The sequence below is a fragment of the Prunus dulcis genome, chromosome 3 (genome assembly GCF_902201215.1).
Source record: "Prunus dulcis chromosome 3, ALMONDv2, whole genome shotgun sequence".
Lineage (NCBI taxonomy): Eukaryota > Viridiplantae > Streptophyta > Magnoliopsida > Rosales > Rosaceae > Prunus > Prunus dulcis.
In genome coordinates this window covers 14,976,514-14,999,936 of record NC_047652.1, presented here as the reverse complement: position 1 = coordinate 14,999,936, position 23,423 = coordinate 14,976,514, and the positions used below count along the sequence as shown (strand labels likewise).

The 23,423-nt window shown below is 35.9% G+C and overlaps 2 protein-coding genes across 5 annotated transcripts; one reads left to right on the top strand and one right to left on the bottom strand.

Annotated features, from left to right (window-relative positions):
• Positions 1-42: 42 nt before the first annotated feature.
• LOC117622927 (probable aquaporin NIP-type) lies at positions 43-1,935 on the top strand. Its single transcript, XM_034353745.1, has 5 exons — positions 43-189; positions 354-575; positions 1,177-1,374; positions 1,474-1,535; positions 1,773-1,935. Exons 1-5 carry the CDS (start codon positions 43-45, stop codon positions 1,933-1,935), a joined length of 792 nt encoding a protein of 263 aa, XP_034209636.1.
• Positions 1,936-3,011: 1,076 nt separating this feature from the next.
• LOC117621076 (protease Do-like 7) lies at positions 3,012-21,301 on the bottom strand. Of its 4 annotated transcripts, none has more exons than XM_034351353.1 (24): positions 20,807-21,301; positions 20,036-20,106; positions 18,843-18,977; positions 18,685-18,743; positions 17,463-17,499; positions 15,582-15,707; positions 15,383-15,472; positions 14,840-14,905; positions 14,682-14,738; positions 14,511-14,576; positions 13,919-14,026; positions 12,667-12,747; positions 12,245-12,294; positions 11,368-11,533; positions 9,923-10,435; positions 9,361-9,543; positions 9,178-9,283; positions 7,689-7,859; positions 7,518-7,597; positions 7,183-7,410; positions 5,393-5,608; positions 5,026-5,183; positions 4,259-4,370; positions 3,012-3,530 (listed from the first exon to the last, which is right to left on the bottom strand). In XM_034351353.1, the coding sequence occupies exons 1-24, from the start codon at positions 21,087-21,089 to the stop codon at positions 3,354-3,356; spliced, it is 3,339 nt and encodes a 1,112-aa protein (XP_034207244.1). In that variant the 5' UTR covers positions 21,090-21,301; the 3' UTR covers positions 3,012-3,353. The 4 variants fall into 4 exon arrangements, with proteins under 4 accessions (XP_034207244.1, XP_034207243.1, XP_034207245.1 ...); XM_034351352.1 differs by having other exon boundaries at positions 7,183-7,393; positions 7,465-7,597; positions 20,807-21,211; XM_034351354.1 differs by lacking the exon at positions 5,393-5,608 and having other exon boundaries at positions 7,183-7,393; positions 7,465-7,597; positions 20,807-21,213.
• Between the last annotated feature and the right edge of the window lie 2,122 nt (positions 21,302-23,423).

Sequence of the window (23,423 nt, the reverse complement as noted above, 5' to 3'; positions counted from 1 at the left end):
TTTCTGAGAGCCAACCAGCATCAGTCCTTGCTTTTGAGAACAATGGCATTGGAGACAGAAGAATCTGATGGAATTGAAGAAGAAATTTCAAAGATAGAAAAAGGTCTTGTAAGCACCTCTCATAACCCAGGAACCAATACAAGCGATGATTTTCGTTCATCAGCTGCACCCCCAAGCCTCCCTCAAAAGGTAATAGTCGTGACACGTGACAGTTAGCTATTAGACGCCGATAGTTCTTTTTCTTTTAATACAAGCGATAGTCTAAACTACAATAGGATGAGTTTCTCACACATTATCAAGGTATCATAACTATTGTATTGTGTCTAATTTTTCGATCGATTTTTGATCGTCAGTTGATTGCAGAGTTGATTGGTACGTACTTTGTGATATTTGCTGGGTGTGGTTCGGTGGCTGTGAACAAAATATATGGGAACGTCACGTTTCCTGGCGTATGTGTAACATGGGGTCTCATTGTCATGGCCATGATATATTCAGTCGGCCATATTTCTGGGGCACACTTCAATCCGGCCGTCACCATCACCTTCGCCGTCCTTCGCCGGTTATCTTTCCGGGAGGTTAATTATTAATTAGTCTGTTTAATTATCTGTTCTTGTTTATCCATTTTTTCGTAATTATATACTTTTAAGCTTCGTGTTTATAGTTAGACAACTTCCTTAATTAGTAGTACTGTATATAAACAAGGTTGTAGCTAGCCAACTTCTTTAATTAATAGTATTGTAAATAAACACGGTTGTAGCTGTTAGATTGAGGAATTCACTCTTATCTACTAGATTTACTAAAATATAAATTAATCACAATCCAATAAATTGTGTTCCCATATATACCAAAGATGTACTGTTAATCATATCAATTAAAATCACATTACTTAAAAAAGAGAAAGACGTTGATTTTTTTCTTTTATCCGGTTACAAGATGTTGAACTTTTATTTCTTTTTTTAAGTCAAACTCAAATGTAGATTTCATTATCAATACTCGCACACATACAATATTGAGAGAAGGGGGATATTGAACCTAGGACTTACAGACCCTTACAATACTCACACAAAAACGATAAATATTCTTAATCACTCAAGCTACAAACCCCTTGTAAGTGTAATGTCATTTCTCGGGTGCTATTAAGTTTTTACTGATATTCACACTAATGTATTTGTTCAGGTCCCATTATATATAGTAGCTCAACTATTGGGATCAACCATGGCTAGCGGCACAATTGCTGTACTTCTTGATATAACCCCAAAAGCTTACTTTGGAACTGTTCCAGTTGGATCTAACGGCCAGTCCTTGGTCTTTGAAATTATCATCTCCTTCCTCTTGATGTTTGTCATCTCTGGAGCTTCCACAGATAGTAGAGCGGTAAATATATACGGGCTTTGGATTTACATTTTTAATTCCAGTTCTCTGATATAAACCAAAAAAAATAAAAGTTAAAATTTTTCCTTTTCTTTTTGACAGATTGGTGATCTAGCTGGGGTTGCCGTTGGAATGACAATACTATTAAATGTCTTCATTGCTGGGTAATTCTTCCTTTCTTGTTCATGATCTCTCTCATCTTCCTTTCTTGCTATGAAACATATTATTATAGGTACAAAATTAATGAAGTTATACATCATATTTTTTAAGAAGCTAATATGGGAGTCGAGATAATTAAGTTTGATATGTATGGTTATAAGATCCGCCGGAAACCTTGTAACATATATATATATATATATATATATATTATTTAAAAGCACAAAATATGATAAAAATTGCAGGCCAGTTTCAGGGGCTTCGATGAACCCGGCGAGGAGCTTAGGGCCAGCGATTGTGAAGCATGTGTACAAAGGGTTATGGGTGTATATAGTGGGACCAATAACTGGATGCCTTGCAGGAGGATTTGCATATAATTTCATCAGGTCCAAACCACTCGCCAGTTGACTCTAGGACTAGGACTGTTTCTGCATGCACCAAACTAATTGTAATTTGCACCCTCATTATTTCAAATTACTTCAACTTCTAGTTTATTAGGTTTGATTGCAGAAAGATCATGTGTCTTCAAATTTAATTACTTGAATTATATATAGTTTGCAGGCAAGCTATTGTTATTTCATAAATTAACCAAAATCAAGTCATTATGTGATTTATTTTCTTTGTTAGTGTTAAGCTAATGCGGATCACATGGGACAACCATAAAACATCTACAAGAACGATATTCTGAACTATCTACAAGAACGATATTCTAAACTATTTAATATACGGAGTGAGGGTTTGAACTCTGATATTCTAAACTATTTTAATATACAGGGAGAAGGTTTGAACTCTGATTTAAAAGGACACATACTGCCAGTGGCGGACCCAGAAATTTTTTAGCGGATGTGCAATATTGATTAAGTATGAAAAATGGTTTTTGGGAATAATCATTTTCTGAAGATAATTTTTAGCTGCTTTTATTCCTTATACATCAAATAAGAAAACTTGATTTTATGGGATTTTAGTATGAAGTATATATTGACTTAATGAGCCATCATTTTTAGCCTAAATCGTATTTTGCACTAAAACCAAATTTTCATATTTTGATTTGGTGGGAATTTGATTTTCTAGTATTTTTATTTGAATCCAAATAGGGGGTACTTTCTTATTTACATTGTAAACTTAAGTAAATGAAGTAATATAAAAATAAATAAAAGTAAAAGAATAAAGACATTTACTTAAATGTTAAAAATGAAAATAAAGTAATATGTACACCAGTTGAGCAAATGGGCAATCTGAAGCACCTACAATTGTTTTTTGACAAGGGAAGGTACAGCTGCACCTCCTTGCGCCTTAATAGATCGGTCCCTGCATATTGCCTTGGCTAACTAGCCTCACTCTTTGCAGTTCCCTCCATATTCTTTATAAACATGCATGACGCAAATGCCCTTTCATTTTGTTTTCGTACCTTGGAATTAGATTAAACAAGATTATCGGTTATGTGCTAATAGAAGCCTTTAGCAACCAAATAGGACCATGCTGAGTGAAAAAAATAAGAAATTTATACAATAAAATAAACGGTATTAGATGCCCTAAAACAATGCCTTATCAAATGCTGAGTGACATCAAATTTCCATTTTTCCTTCATTTTCTTCATTTAAACAAATTCACATCACATCTATAGGTATCGTTCCAGTCTATAACCCTAAAAACAATGATTGAATAGATAATGCAGATAGCTGTCTGCCTGAATATAATAAACTCCATGTATGATGCCCAAGAGCCAAGATGCTGAAACCCTGCCTTGTAGGGGCTTCTGAAACTTTTTAAGCATTTCTACCTCCTGCTTCCAACGCTAACTGTGTCGTGAGACGAACACGCATTATTTATATGCCAGTATAATCTAGCGCCTTAATTGTCTTTCGATACCACATAGCAGAATCAGGATCAAATCTCAGCTCCCAAGTTGGCCAGTAGTGCAAGTCCTGCTTCAATGTTAGAACTCTAGGCTTCCCGTTAAGGTGAACTGTCCTCACACGAACAAACTGTCCATGTTCTAATTCCTGATGCAATTTTCAAAGCAACATTACAAAATATCATAAGCAACTCATGGATCCAATATATATCTTAAAATACTACACCCACTCGTAATTCTGTGACAAAAGATATATATATACAGAAACTACGGCTTTCGTTGGATGTAACGAAAACCCTTATACAGATCACTAATCTGGGGGCATGGGTGCAGCCAGGATTCAAAAGTGCGGTGGGCTTGACTTCCAGACTAGGTTTTTTCTTTTGAATGAAAGTTTTCTGCCAAAAGTTGCTAAAAACTTAAAGAACCCAAGAATAATTAAAAGTTACTTGGAAGAAAGAAGTAGCAGCAGCAATTTTGGAGCAAAAATTTAGAAGGCAAACGAGAATAAAAATATTTTATTTTTGGGCTGAAGGTGAGGGCTGGAGAGCTAATGGGGCCAAATTTATATACCTCTAAGTTCTTTATTATTTTAGGGATTGGCCGGGCTACGGCCCAGCCCAGCCAGCCAACAAATGCTTCCTCTATAAGCACATGAACAAGAAAAATACAAACAGACTGACTAATGCACATGAACAAGAAAAACAATGGACAAGAAACATACATAAAACTGAAACATGAAGTTCTTTATTTCTGTTCACGATCATTTTATTTTTATTTTTTTACCAGTTCAGTAAATTATCAGTTTACCACTCCATACTCGTAACGGGGAATATAAGCTAGAAAACACATATATAAATATATAGTGAAGTGTACCTTTGTTACATTCACAAAAGCATCTAAATCAGGAGTCTGTTTTCCATTGACTTCAACTATCCACTGAAGAGCATATAGACCATACCTATGCACTGGACTACCATGACACCACCTGTTAAATTTGACAATCCATCAGCATATTGAGAAAATTGAACAATAGAACATAACATAGTCAGTTACAAAATATCACCAAATTTCTTTTTAGAAAAGCCTAAGTAATTAAGTGAAAATCCTGGACTTCCGCAAAGTTCAGGCAGACAGTTTGGGGAGTAAAACATCGAGGATTTGGGCCTAGAATAATCCTTTGTACATAGAACACCATTATACCAGAGTCTAAATAACAGATGCCTGACCAGCTTTAGACTATTAGCCTGGATACCCAAATTAGCCTGATTCTTCAGAACATTTCTGCACCTAAAAACCAGGCTGTAAAAAATCAGCTAATAAGCAAATCCATGAAGGATCGACATGGGCACGTCCTCTGGGTACAACACAGTTCCAACACTGACATACAGTCAAATGTCTAAAATGTTAAAACATGTAGTGGGGGACACGGAAATATACTTTTTTTTCTTCTTATAATTCTTTATGCATGTTTTATTATTCTTATTATTTCTCCTTTCTGACCTTGAAACTCTAAAAGTGAATTCTGGTTGAAGTATTGAAGTTTATACATTTAACTTCATTGTTAAATTTTACTTTTTATCACTTCCATTGTAACACCCTTAATTTAATTTGCTAATAAGAACTTCAAGAAAAATTCCTACCTTGCCACATATACGCCATGACCTTCTTCTGGAAGAAACCCAAGAGCACGCACTGCCGGATGTGGATCCTGAACAATACACCCACACCAATTTACTACACGAGTAGTACCACTCCCATCCCTAACATCAGTTCCCACAAGAAGATCAATTTCACGTCCCTGGAAAACCATGGAGATCAGACTTTAAAGGATGTAAAGCTTTTTTTCCCTTGTAATTTAAAAGAGAAGCAAATTAAAGATCAATGCATAAGAATAACAATAATGTAAAGGCATCCCTGAACACAAATGTTCTTTCAAGCCTTCCCCTAACCCAAATATCATTTTGAAATGACTGGGAAAGGAGTCTAAAAATACTAAATTCATTTTACCTGCCGAAAAATGGTCATGTCAAGCTTGCCATCTTTGTTTTCATTTTTGTCTAATGCTTGGCAGACATTTTCCACATCACGGAAGCATGTAACTGGCTCCTTATTGATCGCCAAAACCATGTCTCCCTGCTCTAACAGATTTTCAGCTTTAGATCCAGCTAAACATCCTTTGACACGTAAAACTTGTCGTCTAATTGGATCTTTCTTGACAAGAGCCTACAACGACAGCGATAATGGCAGTTTAAATATGATTTGCCAATAGTTGATATATAAATTCAAGTAATGAACAGAAAAGAATAGCAAATTGCACAATCGCAATCATGGATCAGAAATAAGGCTCCTCAGTTGAACAGTAAAAACAAAAGATCAGAGGATATCAACATACCAAATCAAACTGTTTATAATAAACTGGCTGACCATTCCCCCATCCAGGGAGTAGGAGAAAATTATATTCATCCCTTGCAGTCTAACAAGATTTCTCAAGTAAATTTTATTTCAAAAAAATATGCCACAGAGGACACAGCCCACATACAGAAGAATATCTCCTAAAAGAGGACCAAGGACCTTCAAAAGAGAAGAGTTTCCTAAGGAGATACGGCTTGATCTCTATCATGGAACAATCCACCCCGTCAAAGGATTTGACTGCTCCTCTCCATCTAAATACACTAAATACATCAAGATGCCCATAAGGGATTAAAAGATGAGCAGAACATCCAAGAGACTTTAAAGACTGATGACAAGGATCCCCACAACTATCACGAGACAGAACTATTATCACAAGTCGGTCAAACATTAAGCTGCCTCTTAGGATAATACCAATTTATAAATATGGCTCCCCTTCTAATGAATTAGGCACTATCAAAACTTCTCCAAGGAGATCATACATGCCAAGAAATCCACACTAGGAATAGGTAATACTAGTACCCCAAATTTCCTTTCACAAAAAAGAAAACAACTTTGACAATTCCCCAATAATCACTAATAATAAGTTTTCACATCAAACAAGCCTCTACTAAGTTCTACCCTTAATGCCAACAGATCCATGAAGGTAGGCCCTCTTATCCTGCAGCGGCTAAATACAACGTGTGGCCCTAGAAAACAGAGTAGTTGCAGAATCCACAATCAAAGGTCATTGTTAAAAAGGGAGGTCACTAAAAATGTTCAAAATTTGGTGAGGTAAAGAGTATAAACTCTCTGATGCTTCAATCAATAAATGGGAGGAAGCACTATGAGTGTGGGGTTCCATGTACAGCTCCAACTCTCCATAACTCAGTTGGAAGAGAAAAGGCCAAATAACTAGGGATGGCCGCTCCTATCCAGCCAGGCTCATTCTTGCAGAAGTAGGTATGAAAATGGTGATGTGTTCTTAATTTAAGGAATCAATCATGAAAAAATACCAATGTTAACATTAGGGACATCATCAAGATAAGGTTTTATTTAGTGGCAATGTGATTTCCAACATTTTCTGATTATATGATACTCCCTTAGGAAAGAAGGGTTAAACTTGTTTCTACGTACCGAACTCTATGTGATATGGAACATTTGATGGAATGAGATTCAATACTCATGAGTTAAGCAAGATAAGGGTATGCAAGGGTAAGAAGGCCAAAGTCACAAAGCACTCACAAAGCAACAAGTACTCACAAAGCAGGTATGGAGCAAATAATAAAAGCAACAGAAAATTCATTCCAAAAGCGTTATAGTGATTTCATAGGCCAACATAAAAGAATAACAGGTATGAATGACAGATGTAGATAGAAGAAATAATTAGTATCAGCAAGAAGACGTACTTGGACCCAATCATCACTCAGACCAAAACTTCGGGCTTTTGAAAGCAATGTAGGATATAGTTCGACCTCCAAAATTCTTACTAGAGGCATTGGCCTTTTGACACGATTTATGAGAAGAGGAGGGCCTTGAGCACCAGAAATGATTTTTTCTAGGACTTGGCTGATTGCATAAATTGGGATGCCTCTAACAAATTGATGATCTTCAGAGCTACTGCAACCAAATTTCAGCTGCAAATACGAATCAATAACAAAAATCAAATTAATTGAAGTTAACGGAAATACCTGGATTTATTTTTACTTGTTCTTTTTCTTTTGCTGAGGGAAACAGTATAAACCTGAGTTGAAAAGCTACCCCAGATGGCTTGGACCCTTCCATGCTCATCAGTTAGCACACCAGAAAATGTACTACCAAAATCTGAACACAGCACAACATAAAACAATGAAAAATCAATCAAATCAACACTGCAAAATCAAGTTCAAGTTTAAACAATGAGAATTCCAGTTACCAGTATCAAGCTCGATGACTTCCATATTGGTTGCTCTGTACCGTGGACAATCAGCGGAGCCAATATTTAATGCAGCACAAGGGTTGGTCACAGTGGACTTTCTAGATGTTGCTTGTAGGCTTCTACTTAACCCCACAAGATACACAGAATCCCCACGACGTAACGCAGGATCTGCCTCAGACAGTAGTTTAGTATATTAGTTTAAACACATTAATGGAGTACAACACAACAGAAAAGACACAAAATAGACAAACCGCCACATGCTGGGACACCAGAAATTACTCAAACTATCAAAGTTTCAAAACTTCAAGATATTACAAAGATATAAAGCCAACAAGCCAACGGGATCTAGCCCAGTGGAAAAGGGTCTTGACTTGCAGACCAGTGGTCTCAAGTTCGAACCCCATGGCATCTCGGTACTCTGTGTGTGTGTGTGTGTGTGTGTGTGTGTGTGTGTGTGTGTGTGTGAGAAAACAACCTCCCCCCTTGTAGTTTAGACTATCACTTGTATTTAAAAAAACAGTCAACAATCTGAAACACAACCTTACGCTCCTTTTAAAATGACAGAACAGTAACAAAACACCCTAAAATAAGTACACAAAGCACCATATCTATGGATTAGTGCAAGCACACAGAAGAGTGTTATGAGCTAAGTGCAACCTCTTTTTCCTGGGAAACCCTCCATGGTTTTCTATCAAGAAGGTGAGAATACTCGGGCAAGAATCACAAAGAATAGCTTTTTATATGGAGACTGAAACCCTCCACTACCCATTATCGTCCCTTTTAAAGTCAAAATATAGATAGAGATCCAAAGGAACAGAACCATGCAGAAATGTAAACTTCGTTGGTTTACCATTGTTCACAAAAGTTTAACCCATTATTCATCTATTATTTTTAAAGTATAAGTTCTACCACTCCTCACATATGAACCTCTCTTCAGAGCTAGAGAACCCAAAACATGGAATTCAATGTCAATTGGAAGGTCAGAGTTGCAAGGATTCGAACTCAGGGTTTTAAGCTCTAATACCATGTTAAATTTTGTTGGTTTACCACCGTTCATAAAACCTTTAACAGTTAGTAGTACATAGGACAATACTTTCTAACAATACAAAAGTAGAAATGGATAATGAATCAGGAAGTTGACAAACCAGTACATATCCATATTATCTATAGAAGTGAGAATTCTTGTCCAACATTACCTAAACAAGTGTTGTAACAGACGCTTTAATAGAATAAAACTCCAATTTCACTTAAATAATTATACAAGTTTAAAATAATAGAAAAGCATTCAACCAAATCCTTAATCAATGCTTTTCGGTAAATAAATCTAATAATTAACAATAATTTCAATTTAGATACAAAATTATGCAAGATGAAAAAAAAAATTATATTTATCAGCAATAATATAATTGTAATCTATAACAACACATATGAATGCATGAGAACTGAAAGTTAAAAATTGAAAAATTAGGTGAAAAGAAAAACCTACCAGGAAGTAGTTCAGCAGCACGAACAACAGAGGTACCAATAGCTCCCAGGGCCAAGGGATCATATGAAATGAGAGCATAATTGTGAACAGGGTGGAGAAAAACCACCTGAAATTTAAAGTAGGCAGCTTAGGCAATATATCTAACAATCATTATCTACATCTGCTTACATGTTATTGAGTTACCTCGCCTGGAATTTCAATTGGAAAAGCAGCGAACGATAGCATCACGTCAGAGGCAGATATTGCAACTGTGTTCTTGTCAACAGCAACCAATCCCATGTTTTGAGAATGATAAATAATTACACCAGTCCCAAAAAAATGTTGTGAATGTACACCATCAAGCATACAAGATGGTGGTACATGAACCTGCAATTATATGAGATCACTTCTTAAGATTGAAAAGATTGCCTTACAACATATCTCTCTGCCATTGTGCTTCTGCCTCTGGAAAAATTGTGACTCTGTGTGTGTGTGTGTGTGTGTGTGTGTGTGTGTGTGTGTGTGTGAGAGAGAGAGAGAGAGAGAGAGAGAGAGAGAGAGAGAGAGAGAGAGCATACTACAAAGAAAATGAATAATGCCATTTTCCTTTCGAAAACAAAGAGCTTAACACTCTGGGAAGTGACTCCCCCCTTCCCCCTCAACACCCCCCTCAAAAAAAAAACCAATAAATAAATAAAAAGAAGGAAAAAAGGAATGGAAAGGACTTTGCATACTTAAAATGATATAAAATCTCCAATATGGGTACCTCAAGCATAACAAGAGTCGGCTCTATAGCACGTTCAGCTAATGAAGCATTAGCAGTTGCTACATTTGCAGCTTGAAAATCTCCCATAACAGCATTCTCCATGGTATTTGGATCCTCCAGGTTACCTTCATTTGTTTCGGGAAAAGAACAGTCAGCAACAACACTTCCATCAGATGAAAAATTCTCCTTCACTCGCCGCTTCTTTGTTCCAGCATCAAATTCATCCCGGGAATGTGCTCCTTCAGAAGCATGCTCATAACTGGTTTCCATACTAGCGACGCCATCAGTCAATTCCTCGTGGCTATCATGATGTATGTGTCCCACAGAAATGACCTCACTACTTAGAGGACCTGCTTGGCTTCCTCTACCTCCGAGACCATTGATACCAGATGATAGCAGAATAGCATCAGGTTGAAAAGCAGGCTTGGCAGTCCAAAGGCCTGTACAATCATCGCGTGTGTATATCTGTGGAGGGGCATACCATTCATGGCGATCAACCGTGACCAGGACTGACTGCAGCCACCGAAACAGTCAGCAAAACAGAACCAATAGCCAAGGGGAGGGGGAGGGGGAGAGAGAGAGAGGGAGAAGAGAAAGAAAGAGATCTTGCTTGTATATAATTTTTTTTTTTTAATAAATAGAAACGTAGAATATATTTTAAAAAAAAACCCAGCGGGGCAAAGAAGAGGATGAAAAATCCTCACACCACAGCCAACACGAACAGAGCAAACAAAAGAAACAAAAACACGAAACCCATGCAAAAACAAAGAAACGAAACAAGTTCCCAGAGAATACCCAGAAACCCAACACTAAAGGCAGATCACTTCACAACAGCTACAAGCTCCCTCATAATAATAGGATAAGGATGCGTGTATATAATAATGTGAACCAATGTTTTCTATTTCTGTAGAATCCATACACTATCATAATGTATATGATAAAATATTTATTTGTTGGAAGAGAGGAGGCGTAAGTGGAATTATTATGGGTAGAATTAATTTTTTTAGCTTCTATTTGGGCATCTTCCCTTCGTGTAATTCTTTTAGATTGGATGTTTCAATTCGAATAAAATTTGTGATTCTTGGGGGTGTTAATTTGGGCATGATAAACTTCTCCATCCGACCTATATATTCATTCTTTTCATCAATAAATTCTGTGTTTCTTATTCAAAAATAGAAAATAAAATAATTCAATTAGCTGATTTTGCTAATGACTCTAATGGGGCAGCTCATTGCCAGCCTCAGCCTCTGCTGGGTTTCATCAGAAAAACCAGACTAGTGGACTCTTTATCTTTCAGAAATCAGAACTAGACCCTTAACCTCAGACTAATGACTCTTGTTGCTTTTCCTTTATGTAATCTTAAAGATGAATTTTGGAAACCAGCAGAGGGAGCAACTATTTTCATACGTTGGTGGAAGATTATCACAGATTAAATCAACATATACCTTCCTTCGATGACGATCCATGTAGCTTATATACTCTAATGGCACTCGAGCACCCCGAGATAGCTTGCATAGACCTGAAATTAGATCCTCAAGTCGTGATATTTCCTCACCAGCAAACTTCTTAATGATAGCATGGCGAGGAACTCCAGCTCTAAAGAGCATATATCTGCAACAATTTAAAATAACAGATCAATTATATCAAGAAGCCTACTGCAAATCGAAATAAAGAAAGAAAGACCATGGCCTATTCTACTTTCCAAATTCACCCTTCAAAATATCTGAATTAAAACATATGACACATGATGAATACAGATTACACTGGTAACAACTATGATTTTGAAATTTCAAAGTTGAAGTGAATAGGTTTTCAGTACATTTATTCAGTGACAAAAGTCTTTACGTTTCTCATATCTTTTTACCTATGGTCAAATAACCATGTTTGAGATCTTTCTATTTAGCATAGAAGGTTTAAGAGAAAAAAGTCTTTAATTCTCACCTCGTTGAATCCCTTCTTCAGTCAACTTGTAATATGGAGTTTCACCCTTTCAAATTTAACTCGGATTACTACTTAGCAAAAATTAGAAAATAAAAAAACAAATAAATATTGGGGGGTGGAAGCCTAGTCCTAACATTTGATTAACAAATCCTCTTTGGCTGCTTTAAACACAATTCATGATAGATAAACCCCTGAATACATTTACTTCTTACAGAAAAAATTACAGGGAATCATTAATTATCATTATGCGCAACTGATTTTTTTAGGAAAAATGGCAACCGATGATACAGAAAACTGATAACATTATCCCATACGCCATAGTTTCTGAATTCAAGTAATAACAATAAGCTAAACATATAGCACAAGATCAAGAGAACATACCCTGGTTCTGACACATACACAAGGCCACAATGGAAACGAAAATTTCTAGCCTGTATGAAAAAGAAGTGTTTTAGAATCCAAAATATCATGATATTAAGTGAAAGGTTTAATGCAAGTCGGGCAATTAAGATGAAAATCCATGGTGAAAGGCATAAAAACACGAGGAAGTAGTATTTCAGTAGGCAGGTCCAACATATTTCAAATAAGGCATCTTATGCACCCTTTAATCAACTATCTCCATAGAATATAGGATAATATAAACATGCAATATATGCAAAAGAAACGCACATGGCTTGTTAACAGCATGTCAAATATTGAGTACAAACACAAATGCAAACAAACACGACTAAGAGAACAATAACACTGCACCAAATTGTTAGATCACTCAAAAATACTAAATAAAAACCACAAAATCCACCAACCTGTTGGTAGGAGAGAGGGTGTATCACTGCACCACTTACTTCTAAGAAGTAATTAGGGGTTATTGAGTGTAAATCCTGCACCTGAAATAAACAAGATGGCAAATTTTCTTTATGGAACAGCAATACAAAAACTGCAACAAAATAAAGGAATACCACCAAACTGCAACCAAGCAGATAATGCACATGAATAATTTGTGTTAATTGAGACCTCAATAAGTTTAAGTTCAAAGCTAGCCCACTGGAGAAAATGAAAGTTCTTAAGAGTCTGCGGCGTAATATAGGAAATTAGGAATTAGTCTCTCCTTCATCATTATTTGTGATGAAGAAGAGGGGGAGGAAGGAGGGCCACTGTTTTATGAAGCAGCCCTTCACATCTAAAGTTAATGAGGCAAATTTCAGAGATAAAAACTCAAGATGCAATTTGCCAAGCATCCATCTAAGAAAATTAACTCTCTAAACTAAGTGCTTCCCAACAAAGGCTTACACAAGAAAAGTTGACTTGTGACATAAAAAAAATTGTCAGAGAAAACACCTCTAACCTAGTCATGTCTAAAGCGCCATCAGAGCATCATTAACGGATGAATTACCTTAATTTCTAGATGACCAATCCACCTGTTTCAGTGATTTCATCTAAATAGACTAAGGATGTTTCGAATTACCTTAATTTCTAGACGTCTGATCCACCTGATTCAGTGCTTTCATCTAAATGGACTAAGGATGTTTCCAAGTCTAACTGTTGTCGTTTTTGCTTTCCTTTTTTCTTCCCCACATGTTTTTTAATGAGGTTTTATAAGTTTTCAACTCCTAGTAATATTTTCATAGTGTCACTGTCACCTATGATTTTTGTTTTTTATGTTGTTCCAAGCAGTCAAATAGATGTTACACAAAATTACCAAAATAAGTCAACCAATTAAGAAAATCAAACACACAATAATAAACTTGGCTCCATTTTAAGAAACAAAACTTAACTTAAACCCAAACATCAAGGAGTTCATATCCAAGAAATTGAATATATAAATTTTGAATGCCTATATCTAGAGAGGTACAGTAAGTCCTTCGAGGTGGTTAAACACTAATTTTGAGCTAGAGGGGCAACTTTTTGCAGTTGGTTTTAGGAGGGAAACCTTGCAGCACCTCCATTAAGAATTACAGAACATTGCACCAAATGGTGGCCACTGCACTAAATTATTTAGACAAACATAAGAGACTTTTCTGTAGCATAACACCAATACCAAACAAGAAAAACTCTCACCACCAAATCTACAGTTAATGGTTTGCCACCCCTTTCAATTTGCATTTCAATCTTTTGATTAACACTGTCATCAAGTAAGGTCTCCAGTTTCAGGAATTGGGTAATTACCTGCACAAAGAATTCAATATGTAAGATTCACTCGTGTAAGTACTGTCCTGCAGGAAAAGACTTTTCAGGTTTATTTCCCCCACAATCATATAGAACCTAAAAGTAATTACTTTTGAATGATCATAAACAAAGACAAATGAAAAAGTTAAATCCTAGCTTATGTCGTCTAAAATAAACATATGGACCACAAAAAATGTCCATTACATATTTATGGAATCTGAAAAAACATTTTGCATAGTGAATATCAAGTTAATGGAATCTCATAACTCATCAATGAGACTTTTTTTATAGATTTGTAGCCCCATATAGATGGTTGGCAAGTGGGAAAAGTAAATTTTATAATGTGATTCCGACATTTGCAAATGAAGTGGTGGTCAGATGCATAAAGAATAAAACCAGATGTAGCAATGATTACGCACGTCATCTAAGAACAGCTTATTTCTACAAATGATAAAGTTAATGTGAGATGAAAAGCATAACTTACTTCCCCATTCATGCAAACGAGAACATCACCTGGCTCCAAACACTTGTAAGCTGGACCACCAGGTACCTGAAACAAGTCCAGCATCATATGCATTCTAGAAGTGAGCATTGTATCACCATGGGAAAAAAAGAACAAATTTGATACAATTTCAAAGTCTACAGGAATACTCACCACATTCTCAACAACAAGCATCCCAGTTTCACCCAGGGGAGATGCATGACGAACTAACTAAACAAATCAAAACAACAAGTTACTTCAGGCACCTTACTTTTCATGGCAATTATGAAGTATGGGAAAAGCAGATGGAAAAAAAAAAAAAAAAAAAAAACCTGCTCTGTTTCACTCTGAAGGCCAAGTCGGCGTGTCTCATCAAATCCTTTATGGACAAAAGTCACCTATATTATAAATTACATAAGCTGTGTAAAAATAATAATTCCTCAAATAATGTAAATAAAAAAATAAAATAAAAACTAAGATAAACCACAGTAGAAAAATTCTGAACAGCATGAAATTCTGTTTCTTATCAAAAACTCAAATTAATCAGGTACTATAATTAAGAATTCCCTGTATCTTTATTTATTTATTTATTTATCCTACCTACCCTCCATAAAATAAATAAAAAATTAAATAAATTGTTTTCAATACTCCATTTCAGTGTAGACAGGTTTTGTATGCCTGCATACAAATAATAAGTTGTAAATAACACCATTTCTGTTACCCAAAAAAGGCGACCTACAAGGTAAAAACCACTCTGGGAGGAATTTGGTTGACTCCCCACCAAAATAGCAGTACTCTTGTGTCTATGAAACTCTTAAAAATTGGGAAACAATTTAATTTAAGTGATTCCCTTTCAGGATAATTCCAACACAAACCTGAAGCGTACCACGAGGTATAGAGACTGCCTCCCATTTATTGACAAAGGAATCTCTGCCTTTCTGGAGAAACTTCAATGCCCTCACAACCTGCAGTTTGAATAACTCCATGTTACAAATTATAATTGTTACAAAACTAAATTATTTAATCCCCATGCAGAACCAATAAAGATTCAGGAGAGATATATAATGCACTTACTCGTTCTAAGGGTAAAAAAAAAGCTGAAGCGCTTGATGACTTGCTACCAGCATTCAAGGCCACTGCCCTGCCTAACCAATCAACCACAGGAGATCCACTGGAACCACCTTTTGTGCCAGATGCAGCCTATAACAAATAAATATAAATGTGAATTTTTAGCTGAAGCTTCTAGCAGCGAAAGATACATTGCCAATTGTCTACCAACAATGCGAGGTCATTCCCAGACAAAAAGAAAAATGCAAAGTCGTTCAATATGAATCAGTCATGATCCAGTCCTTATTGTCACAAAGGACCAAAAATGTATACTTGCCCACATCTCAAAGCTTCATCTGTAAAAATCCTCTGCCAGTGCGACATAATATTCACATCTAAACTCTGCCAGATTCTAACATTACATTTATGCCCTTGATGGACTCTATTTAGATTTATCAGTAGCATAAATTAAAGCATAAAGACAATTACCTTACGTACAAACTTCATGTGTAAGTTTTACAAGGAATCACTATGTCCCCCGAGCATCATTTAAAGGACCAAAGAAATTTCTCCCAACTCACATGAGTTGGAAATACACTAGTTTGTTGTAAAATAAAAAAGGAAAGAAAAAGTTTCATTCCAGAGAACTGAGACAGAAATGTCAGACAAGGCTTGAATGTTTCAAGGAAAAACCGTTAAGCATTAATGTACCCCGGTAAGAACTCATTCTCCTCCCATAACAATAAAGAAATTAGCACGACACTAAATTATTTGCAATCAAGACTTTCGGCAGATAACATTAACGTTACATCATCCTTAGATAGGGCTTTGGCTTATTTTTCTGAAGAAGTGCTGTCTAGTACTATAAACATTTTCTTGGGGCAAACATGGCCAGCATGGAGCAAGGAGGACAAAGGGCATTTATAAAGGCATAAATGCTCACCTCAGATTATGTTCCGTCTTCCTTTTTATTTTATAACAGCATCTACTACCTAGTTTAAAAGGGTTTTTTACACTTTGGCCTCAATTAAGTTCCTGAACAATAATTTGTTCCAATTTAAGCCCTAACCTAATTTTTTGAATATCAAATCAAACTTTCGTACAAATGGTTAACAAATCTCAGGCACAATTTTGGTAATTACATATTGTTCATTAAATGTGCCTTCAATAATAATAAGGAAGACACAAAATTGCCCCTGAGATATATTAACCGTTCTAATGAAATTTTGATTTATTAGACAAAATTAATAGAGGGACTAAATGGGGACAAATTATTCTTCATGTACTGAATTGATAAATGGGTACAGATTCAGGTATCAAAGTGGGAAAAAAGAAAAGCCCTTAAAAAAATATTGCATGTGTATAATTAAAAACCCTCAGCCAGTCAGAAATTGCCATATATTAAGACTAATATATGTTGAAGCAACAAACTTCTGTTTTCTACTCATCAATCTTCTTCTTGTGTTGATTAAATTATCCTTCTAATTACCTTTTGTAAATGGAATCTCCTTCCCTTTGTTGTACCTTATATCTTCATCCTCACCCAACAACCAATAAAGCAGTACAATACGGCCCAAGTATAGCCCAAAATATCTACCCTACAAAAGAAACAGGAACGCTCATATAAGTGACGCATTTAAGCGTCTATAAGCGCCAACCACTTTCAGTGGTTAGAAAGAATACAAACACTTGGTATATAGACCATTCAAATCCATCCAAAAGCTGGATGTTTAGAGCACTGAGAGGCGCTCAGAATATATCGTTCATAAGAACATTTTTGACAAAAAGAAATACTCTGAAGCAGACTCAAATGGAAATGTCACAAAACTTTAAACCCAAAAACTACTCCAGTGTAGGAGGAATACACGAAATTATAAGGTAGCATAAATAAAAAAATATGCCACTTACTTGCATGTAGAATGTATTGAAGTCATTGTAACCATCCCTGCGCAAGAACACAATCATGATTAACCAGAAAAGGCAGTAAATCTGTATTAAAGAGTCTGAAGAACAAACGCTCAGATGGTTCAGGTTACTTCCTATCATAGGTTACTAGCATAATATAACAGCCTCGGTTGTGTTGTCTTAATTTGGGCAAACCTTTGGAAAGAAATTTATTAAAAGGTCTAATTATACTTTGCTCCCTGTAGTTTGGGTTGGTTTCAATTTTCAAAATCATATCCCTGCATTTAATTAGAGGTTGCAGATTAGGTGAAATCAAGATTTCCACTAAGAAGTAAGGAAGTAGCACTGTAAAGTTTATTGTAAGCACTTTTCCATTTAAGAGTACTCAGAGAGCTGGGGGTACCAGCAAAGGCTTTTATTGATTCCATCAACTGCTGCTTTTGAACAAATTCACTGGAAAATCAAGTGAGGAGAAAACAGATTGTCCGTAATTGGTCTTATATGTTAAGCATGACGATCAAAACAGAGGATGATTTACTTTTGCATTGTCCTGTCACTGAGGAAATCCAAACTATGATGTAAGCATCTAAGGCATAATAGAAACACCAAATTCTATGGTTCAACGGATCTGCGTTAGAATTTAGGTAAGCAAGAATGTTAAAGTTCTTGAAGAGCTCTTCCTTTGGGCTTTTGTTTATTTTATTTTTTTTTCTTTTATAACAAAGAACACCAAGAGAGCATCAGTTGGGTTGGAGCCTCTTACATGAATGACAAAGACAGCTTTTCTAATACTCCTTTCACATGGGTGTCAGTTTGTTAATTTTGTTAACTCTAGTTTTTCCTAGACCATCAGATGCTAAAGCATCAAGCTTTCTTTTTACTATACATATCTGCCTAGTATGCATCCCATGCACTCTTACATGAATGACAAAGACAGCTTTTTGAATATTCCTTTCACATGGGTGTTGGTTTGTTAATTTTGTTAACTCTGGTTTTTCCTAGACCATCAAATGCTAAAGCATCAAGCTTTCTTTTCACTATACACATCTGTCTGTCTAGTATACATCCCATGCACTAGTTGTCCTCAAAATAGTTTTGCTTATCCAAAACAAACAAGTACCATTACATGTAACATTCTTATTTTGAACATAACTATACTATAAATATAGGATAATGTATGTCAGAATAAAGTAATATAGCAAATGTTAGTAAAGCCGATACGTACTTTTTGTAATGAGGAGCATCCCTATCCAAACGAGCAATAGTACCAGCTAAAATAGAAACCTAAAAAATGAAGTGAGTCAACTAAAGAACAAGTCGCTTAAATGTAAGACAAACAATTAAGAGGCATTAAGTGAAAGCACAAAATTCACAAATGAATACCTTTTCACCACTATCGTTACCAACAACCCTGATTTCTAGACCAACACAAGCAGCCTCAGGGGCCAGAGGAATCTCTTCATAATTAAGAAACTGTATTGTACCAGGATCATAACAAAAGAAGCCAAAATCATGTACCTGAAAAAATATATACATATATTAGTGCTACCAATATACGCAAGATGTCAGTAACACACATTGAATGTAAAGACATCATATTTGCGCCTGTTACAAAGGGCCAACATGTTTGATTAAAGCTAGATGTGAGTCAATATTGTCAAAGTTCTTGTTATGAAAAGGAGTGAGAATATTTGATTGTCAAGCTAAAACTTCCAAATGCCTATAACATGCAATTTGAAGAAAAGAATGGCTAGTGCAGTAAACTAGTGTTTTGCTTTTGCTGTGCTATTGCTTGCAGACTACTTGTTCACTAATGGAAAATATTGTACATTCCTGACTAATGAAAATGTCATGTGAACATTGACGGATCCATTAAGGGTCCAGTGAAGGCACTTGCCTTTACTCAATCATGTTCAAGGTGCCAAGTTTTCATGAATTTTTTTGCTATATGGGGGCAAGCTGTTTAATATACAACGCCTCAAAGAAGACTAAGGCAGGGCAAGGAGGGCAACATGCTCTACTCCTTTACTTATGTTATTGTTCTCTGGACTCACTATTTCATATCTCATTCTTATCTTTGCTTCTTGCAATAGAGGAATTAGGCAGAAGGTGTAAAGTTTGTTGTATCTAGTTTGTGCACGGATATGTTTATATGATGTGTCTTTTTACATTTAAGACTAGATTGATCTTCATTATTAGTGACTTGGTTTCTTGCCCCAGGGAAAGAAAATTCTTGGATCCGCCACTGCATGTGCATATTGTGGTCATACTTGTATGAGGAACAATATAAACAGATAATCTTATTTTTGCTTTACCAAAATCACAATGATGTCTTACGATTTGAAGAACTGAATTGGAAATTTGACAAATCTTAAATCAATTAAAGAAATAAATTGATCAATCTGCATTACCAATCTTTCATTTTCTATGGTAAGTAAGAGAATGGCAGAGGCGTGAGGAACCAAATCACACCGGGTGGATATGAGATTATTTAATGGTGTAAAAACAAGAAAAAATTTCCAAACCATCGTGCAATGGTAGATCATAAATCAAACATAAAAGAAGAATTTACTCACCGGATCCCTATATATAGGGTATACTGGAACTTCTTCACGGTTCACAAACATGGCTTCGGCAACTACAGGTCCTACAGTACCAAAGAAACAGAATTAGAAGGATAGCAAAGCAGTTGAAGATCCTTATATCAGGTTCAGTTGAAAAGACAGAAAAAGAAAAGGCACTAAATGTTGTTCTGTCCAGACAATTATTACACAATTGAAAGTTGAAGTTTTGACATTTTTTCTTACATTTTTTTTAATCTGATTTTTAAATTAATAAATAAATTACAGAGACTCCAGATTAGTTTGTTGAATTAAAAACCCAAGTTCTGCACCAGTATCGATTGTGGAAATCATTTCCATCGATATTTTCAAATTTAATATTAGAAAACGAAATACGACTATCAAACTCCCATTTTCTCAGTAAACATAATAACCATGGACAAGCAACAATCCAATTTCTCACAAGGTAAATATTGACCATACAGTAGCAATATTTTCCGTAACTAAAAATTCTTCAAATCCAAGAAAGACAAGATTTACTCTTTTACTCCTGTCCTAAAGAGATAATCCCTTTCTTTTCACTTCGCACATTTTTCAGCTATCAAATAGGCAGAAAATTAACAGACTAGACAATCATTACCAAGCACTTGAACTTGAAGAAACTTAGAGAAGGAAACTTTCTGAACTCGAATTAACTTAAACATTCAAAATCATTAGTTTCTGTTTCTTTCTCTTACACCTCCTCAGGAACCAAACGAAAAAGAAACCTGAGAACCACAAAAATACCAGGCTTGACAACATGGCGATTGGTGAGGATGATCCCGCGGCACTTATCGACGACAAAGCCAGTGGCATAGCTAGCACCAGCGGCCTCAGTATCGAAGGCACGACAAGCGGTTGTCCTCAAAACGACGACGGCTGGGACGACCTTGCTGAGCGCCTTTCTCCAGTCGTCGGCTGTGGCCGTGTTCTCTTTGAAAGGAGGATCGATCTCCATGGAGAGGTCGTCCTTGATGCTAGATTCAAGCCCTATGGCCTCCGATCCCAGCCTCTCCAGAGGATCGCCCATTCGAACTCGCTCGCTGACTCAGTGAGTTGAATGAATGGCAATGAAGTGGAAGAGAGGGTTTACTTTCTTTCTGTCTTTTGCCTGAGAAGCTCCGTTGAATATAGAGTGAGTGAACTCTGACTCTCTGTGAATGCGAGGAAAAAAGAAAAGTAACAACGGACCCGAGTCCAAATGTCCCCGATGACCCGAGTCCAAATTTCCCCCATGACCCGTCGCATCTGATCTACATTAAAGTCGTATTGCAACTAATAAAAAAAAAAAATTCATCATTTAATTACATATAAATCATTTTTACCTAAAAAATGGCATATGCGGAATGCATATTCAGTCATGCCACAATTGAAGATAATATTGCATGTCTTATGTCAAAAATGTCAATTCACACCATTAGGTTGGACGAGATTGGAATCTAATTAGGCCACAAGAGAAAATGAGTAGAATGTCCATCCCACCTCAAATAACAACAAGATGTCAACATGGAAAACAGAGTCTAGATACAACAATTGTTATATAAACAACATAGTCAACATAACCAAATTGAACAAAAGAAAAACTTATGAGCGCATTCAATAAAAGCTTCTTCACTTACAATAAGTCGGCAATCTTTCACGCGTTTCTTACTATGACGCGGATTAGGTAAACTATTCCAAATTTATGCTTTCTTATGGAAAATATCACAAACAAAAAGATACCAATGACTAAATACAATGTCGTGCATTGGAATATATATCTGCATAAAAGTAGTATCTACATTATCACAAATAATTCACAAAATTTAACTTTGCACATGAAACCCCCATGCTTCCTTGGAAGACTAACACATGAGCGGTCAGTTCGATCTATTTCTTTATCTCCCCATGAATTGTATGTTTATAACAACATGGATAGAATTTTCTCAATTCCAATCGACCGGGCATATTGTGTTAATCATTTTGAATAATATATCTGACAAAGCTTCCGCGTACTAGCACATGACTTTATACGATCACCACCATGTACCGTCTTGGCGCCTTCCTCCATTTTATAACATCAGCTTTAACACACACAAAAATTCCTTATTTAGTCTTATCAATTTACTTACCGACAAAAAATATGTTGGTAGGAACCACTTTGTGGAGGTTCTATCGTATAAATATTCTACCATTATATTGATTACCTAGTACAAGATAAGACATGATTGTGAGCATCATACTACCAACATTCTAAATATATATTGATGAGTAGTCAAATATGTATTGGATTCATAGTCCTTACATCATCAAAGAGAGGCCCATGAGCGTAGATATAACACTTGTGTCAATGAGTAATTCACTGCAAAACAAATAAATGGAGTCTTGTAATCAATTTTTCTTATGTCATTATGATAACATAATGCATATTGTGGTAGAAAAGTGTGTGTGTGTGTGTGTGTGGAGACGAGTGATATAATTATTATTTTTTTCACAAATTTGGTTTAGCATATGCCTCCAAGATTTTGATGACTGTACAAAATAGTTATATAGGTCATTTGAGTTAGTTAGTTTAGCACATGGAGAGCACTTGTATTTGTTAGAATTGTTAGCTTTTTTGTTTAGTATATAAGCTTAGCTTCTACTATATCAATATTCATTAAGTAAGAAATCAATACAAAAATCAATCTACATTCTCTCTATGTTTCTTCTTTGTTTGCTTAGTCCTATCTTTGTTATCATGGTATCAGCGCCGGTCGTGGTATGGGTCCATCACTCTGTTCTTCTATTCTTTCTCTTCCATTGTACTCTTTTGATCTTCTCTTCTTCTACACAATCTCATCCTCTTTCTTCTTTGATTTCTGCAATTTGATGGATCTGCTATTTTGCCACCAAAATTTGCCATTGCTAATGAGGAGAGTGTTACCTTTGAGCTCACTACTGAATACAAAAAATGTATTCGTACTGACAAAGGTCTATTGGGCTTGCTCATCGCCTCATTATTGGATGATGCGATTGAATACATCATTGGCTGTAAGACTGCTCGAGAGGCTTGGATCAACCTCTCTAATCACTATGCTTCGGTTTCTCGTGCACACATCAATCACTGAAAACTAAGTTCCACAATGCTTAGAAAGGAGGTGACACAGTTGAACATTTTCTTCTTCGCCTCAAATATATTCGTGATCAATTATGTATTGTTGGTGTAACGATCTCTGATGATGATGTGATCATAGCTGCATTGAATGGTTTGCCAAGTGAAAATGACATGATTCACACAATTTTGTTTGCTCGTGAGACTCCTCTTTCACTGAAAGGTTTTAGGGCACAACTCTTGGCTGCTAAGCAAATAGTTAAGGCAAGTACTTTGAGTTACTTAAGTTTG

Bases quoted from the DNA above. Each gene is read 5' to 3' on its own strand.
- LOC117622927 (XM_034353745.1), top strand. From the start codon at position 43: ATGGCATTGGAGACAGAAGAATCTGATGGAATTGAAGAAGAAATTTCA. The intron at 1,375-1,473 runs GTAAATATATAC...TCTTTTTGACAG, and splicing joins CTTCCACAGATAGTAGAGCG to ATTGGTGATCTAGCTGGGGT. The intron at 1,536-1,772 runs GTAATTCTTCCT...TAAAAATTGCAG, and splicing joins TTAAATGTCTTCATTGCTGG to GCCAGTTTCAGGGGCTTCGA.
- LOC117621076 (XM_034351352.1), bottom strand. From the start codon at position 21,089: ATGGGCGATCCTCTGGAGAGGCTGGGATCGGAGGCCATAGGGCTTGAA. The intron at 15,473-15,581 runs GTAAGTGCATTA...TTCAAACTGCAG, and splicing joins TTTTTTTACCCTTAGAACGA to GTTGTGAGGGCATTGAAGTT. The intron at 12,295-12,666 runs GTTGGTGGATTT...TTTTTCATACAG, and splicing joins ACCCTCTCTCCTACCAACAG to GCTAGAAATTTTCGTTTCCA.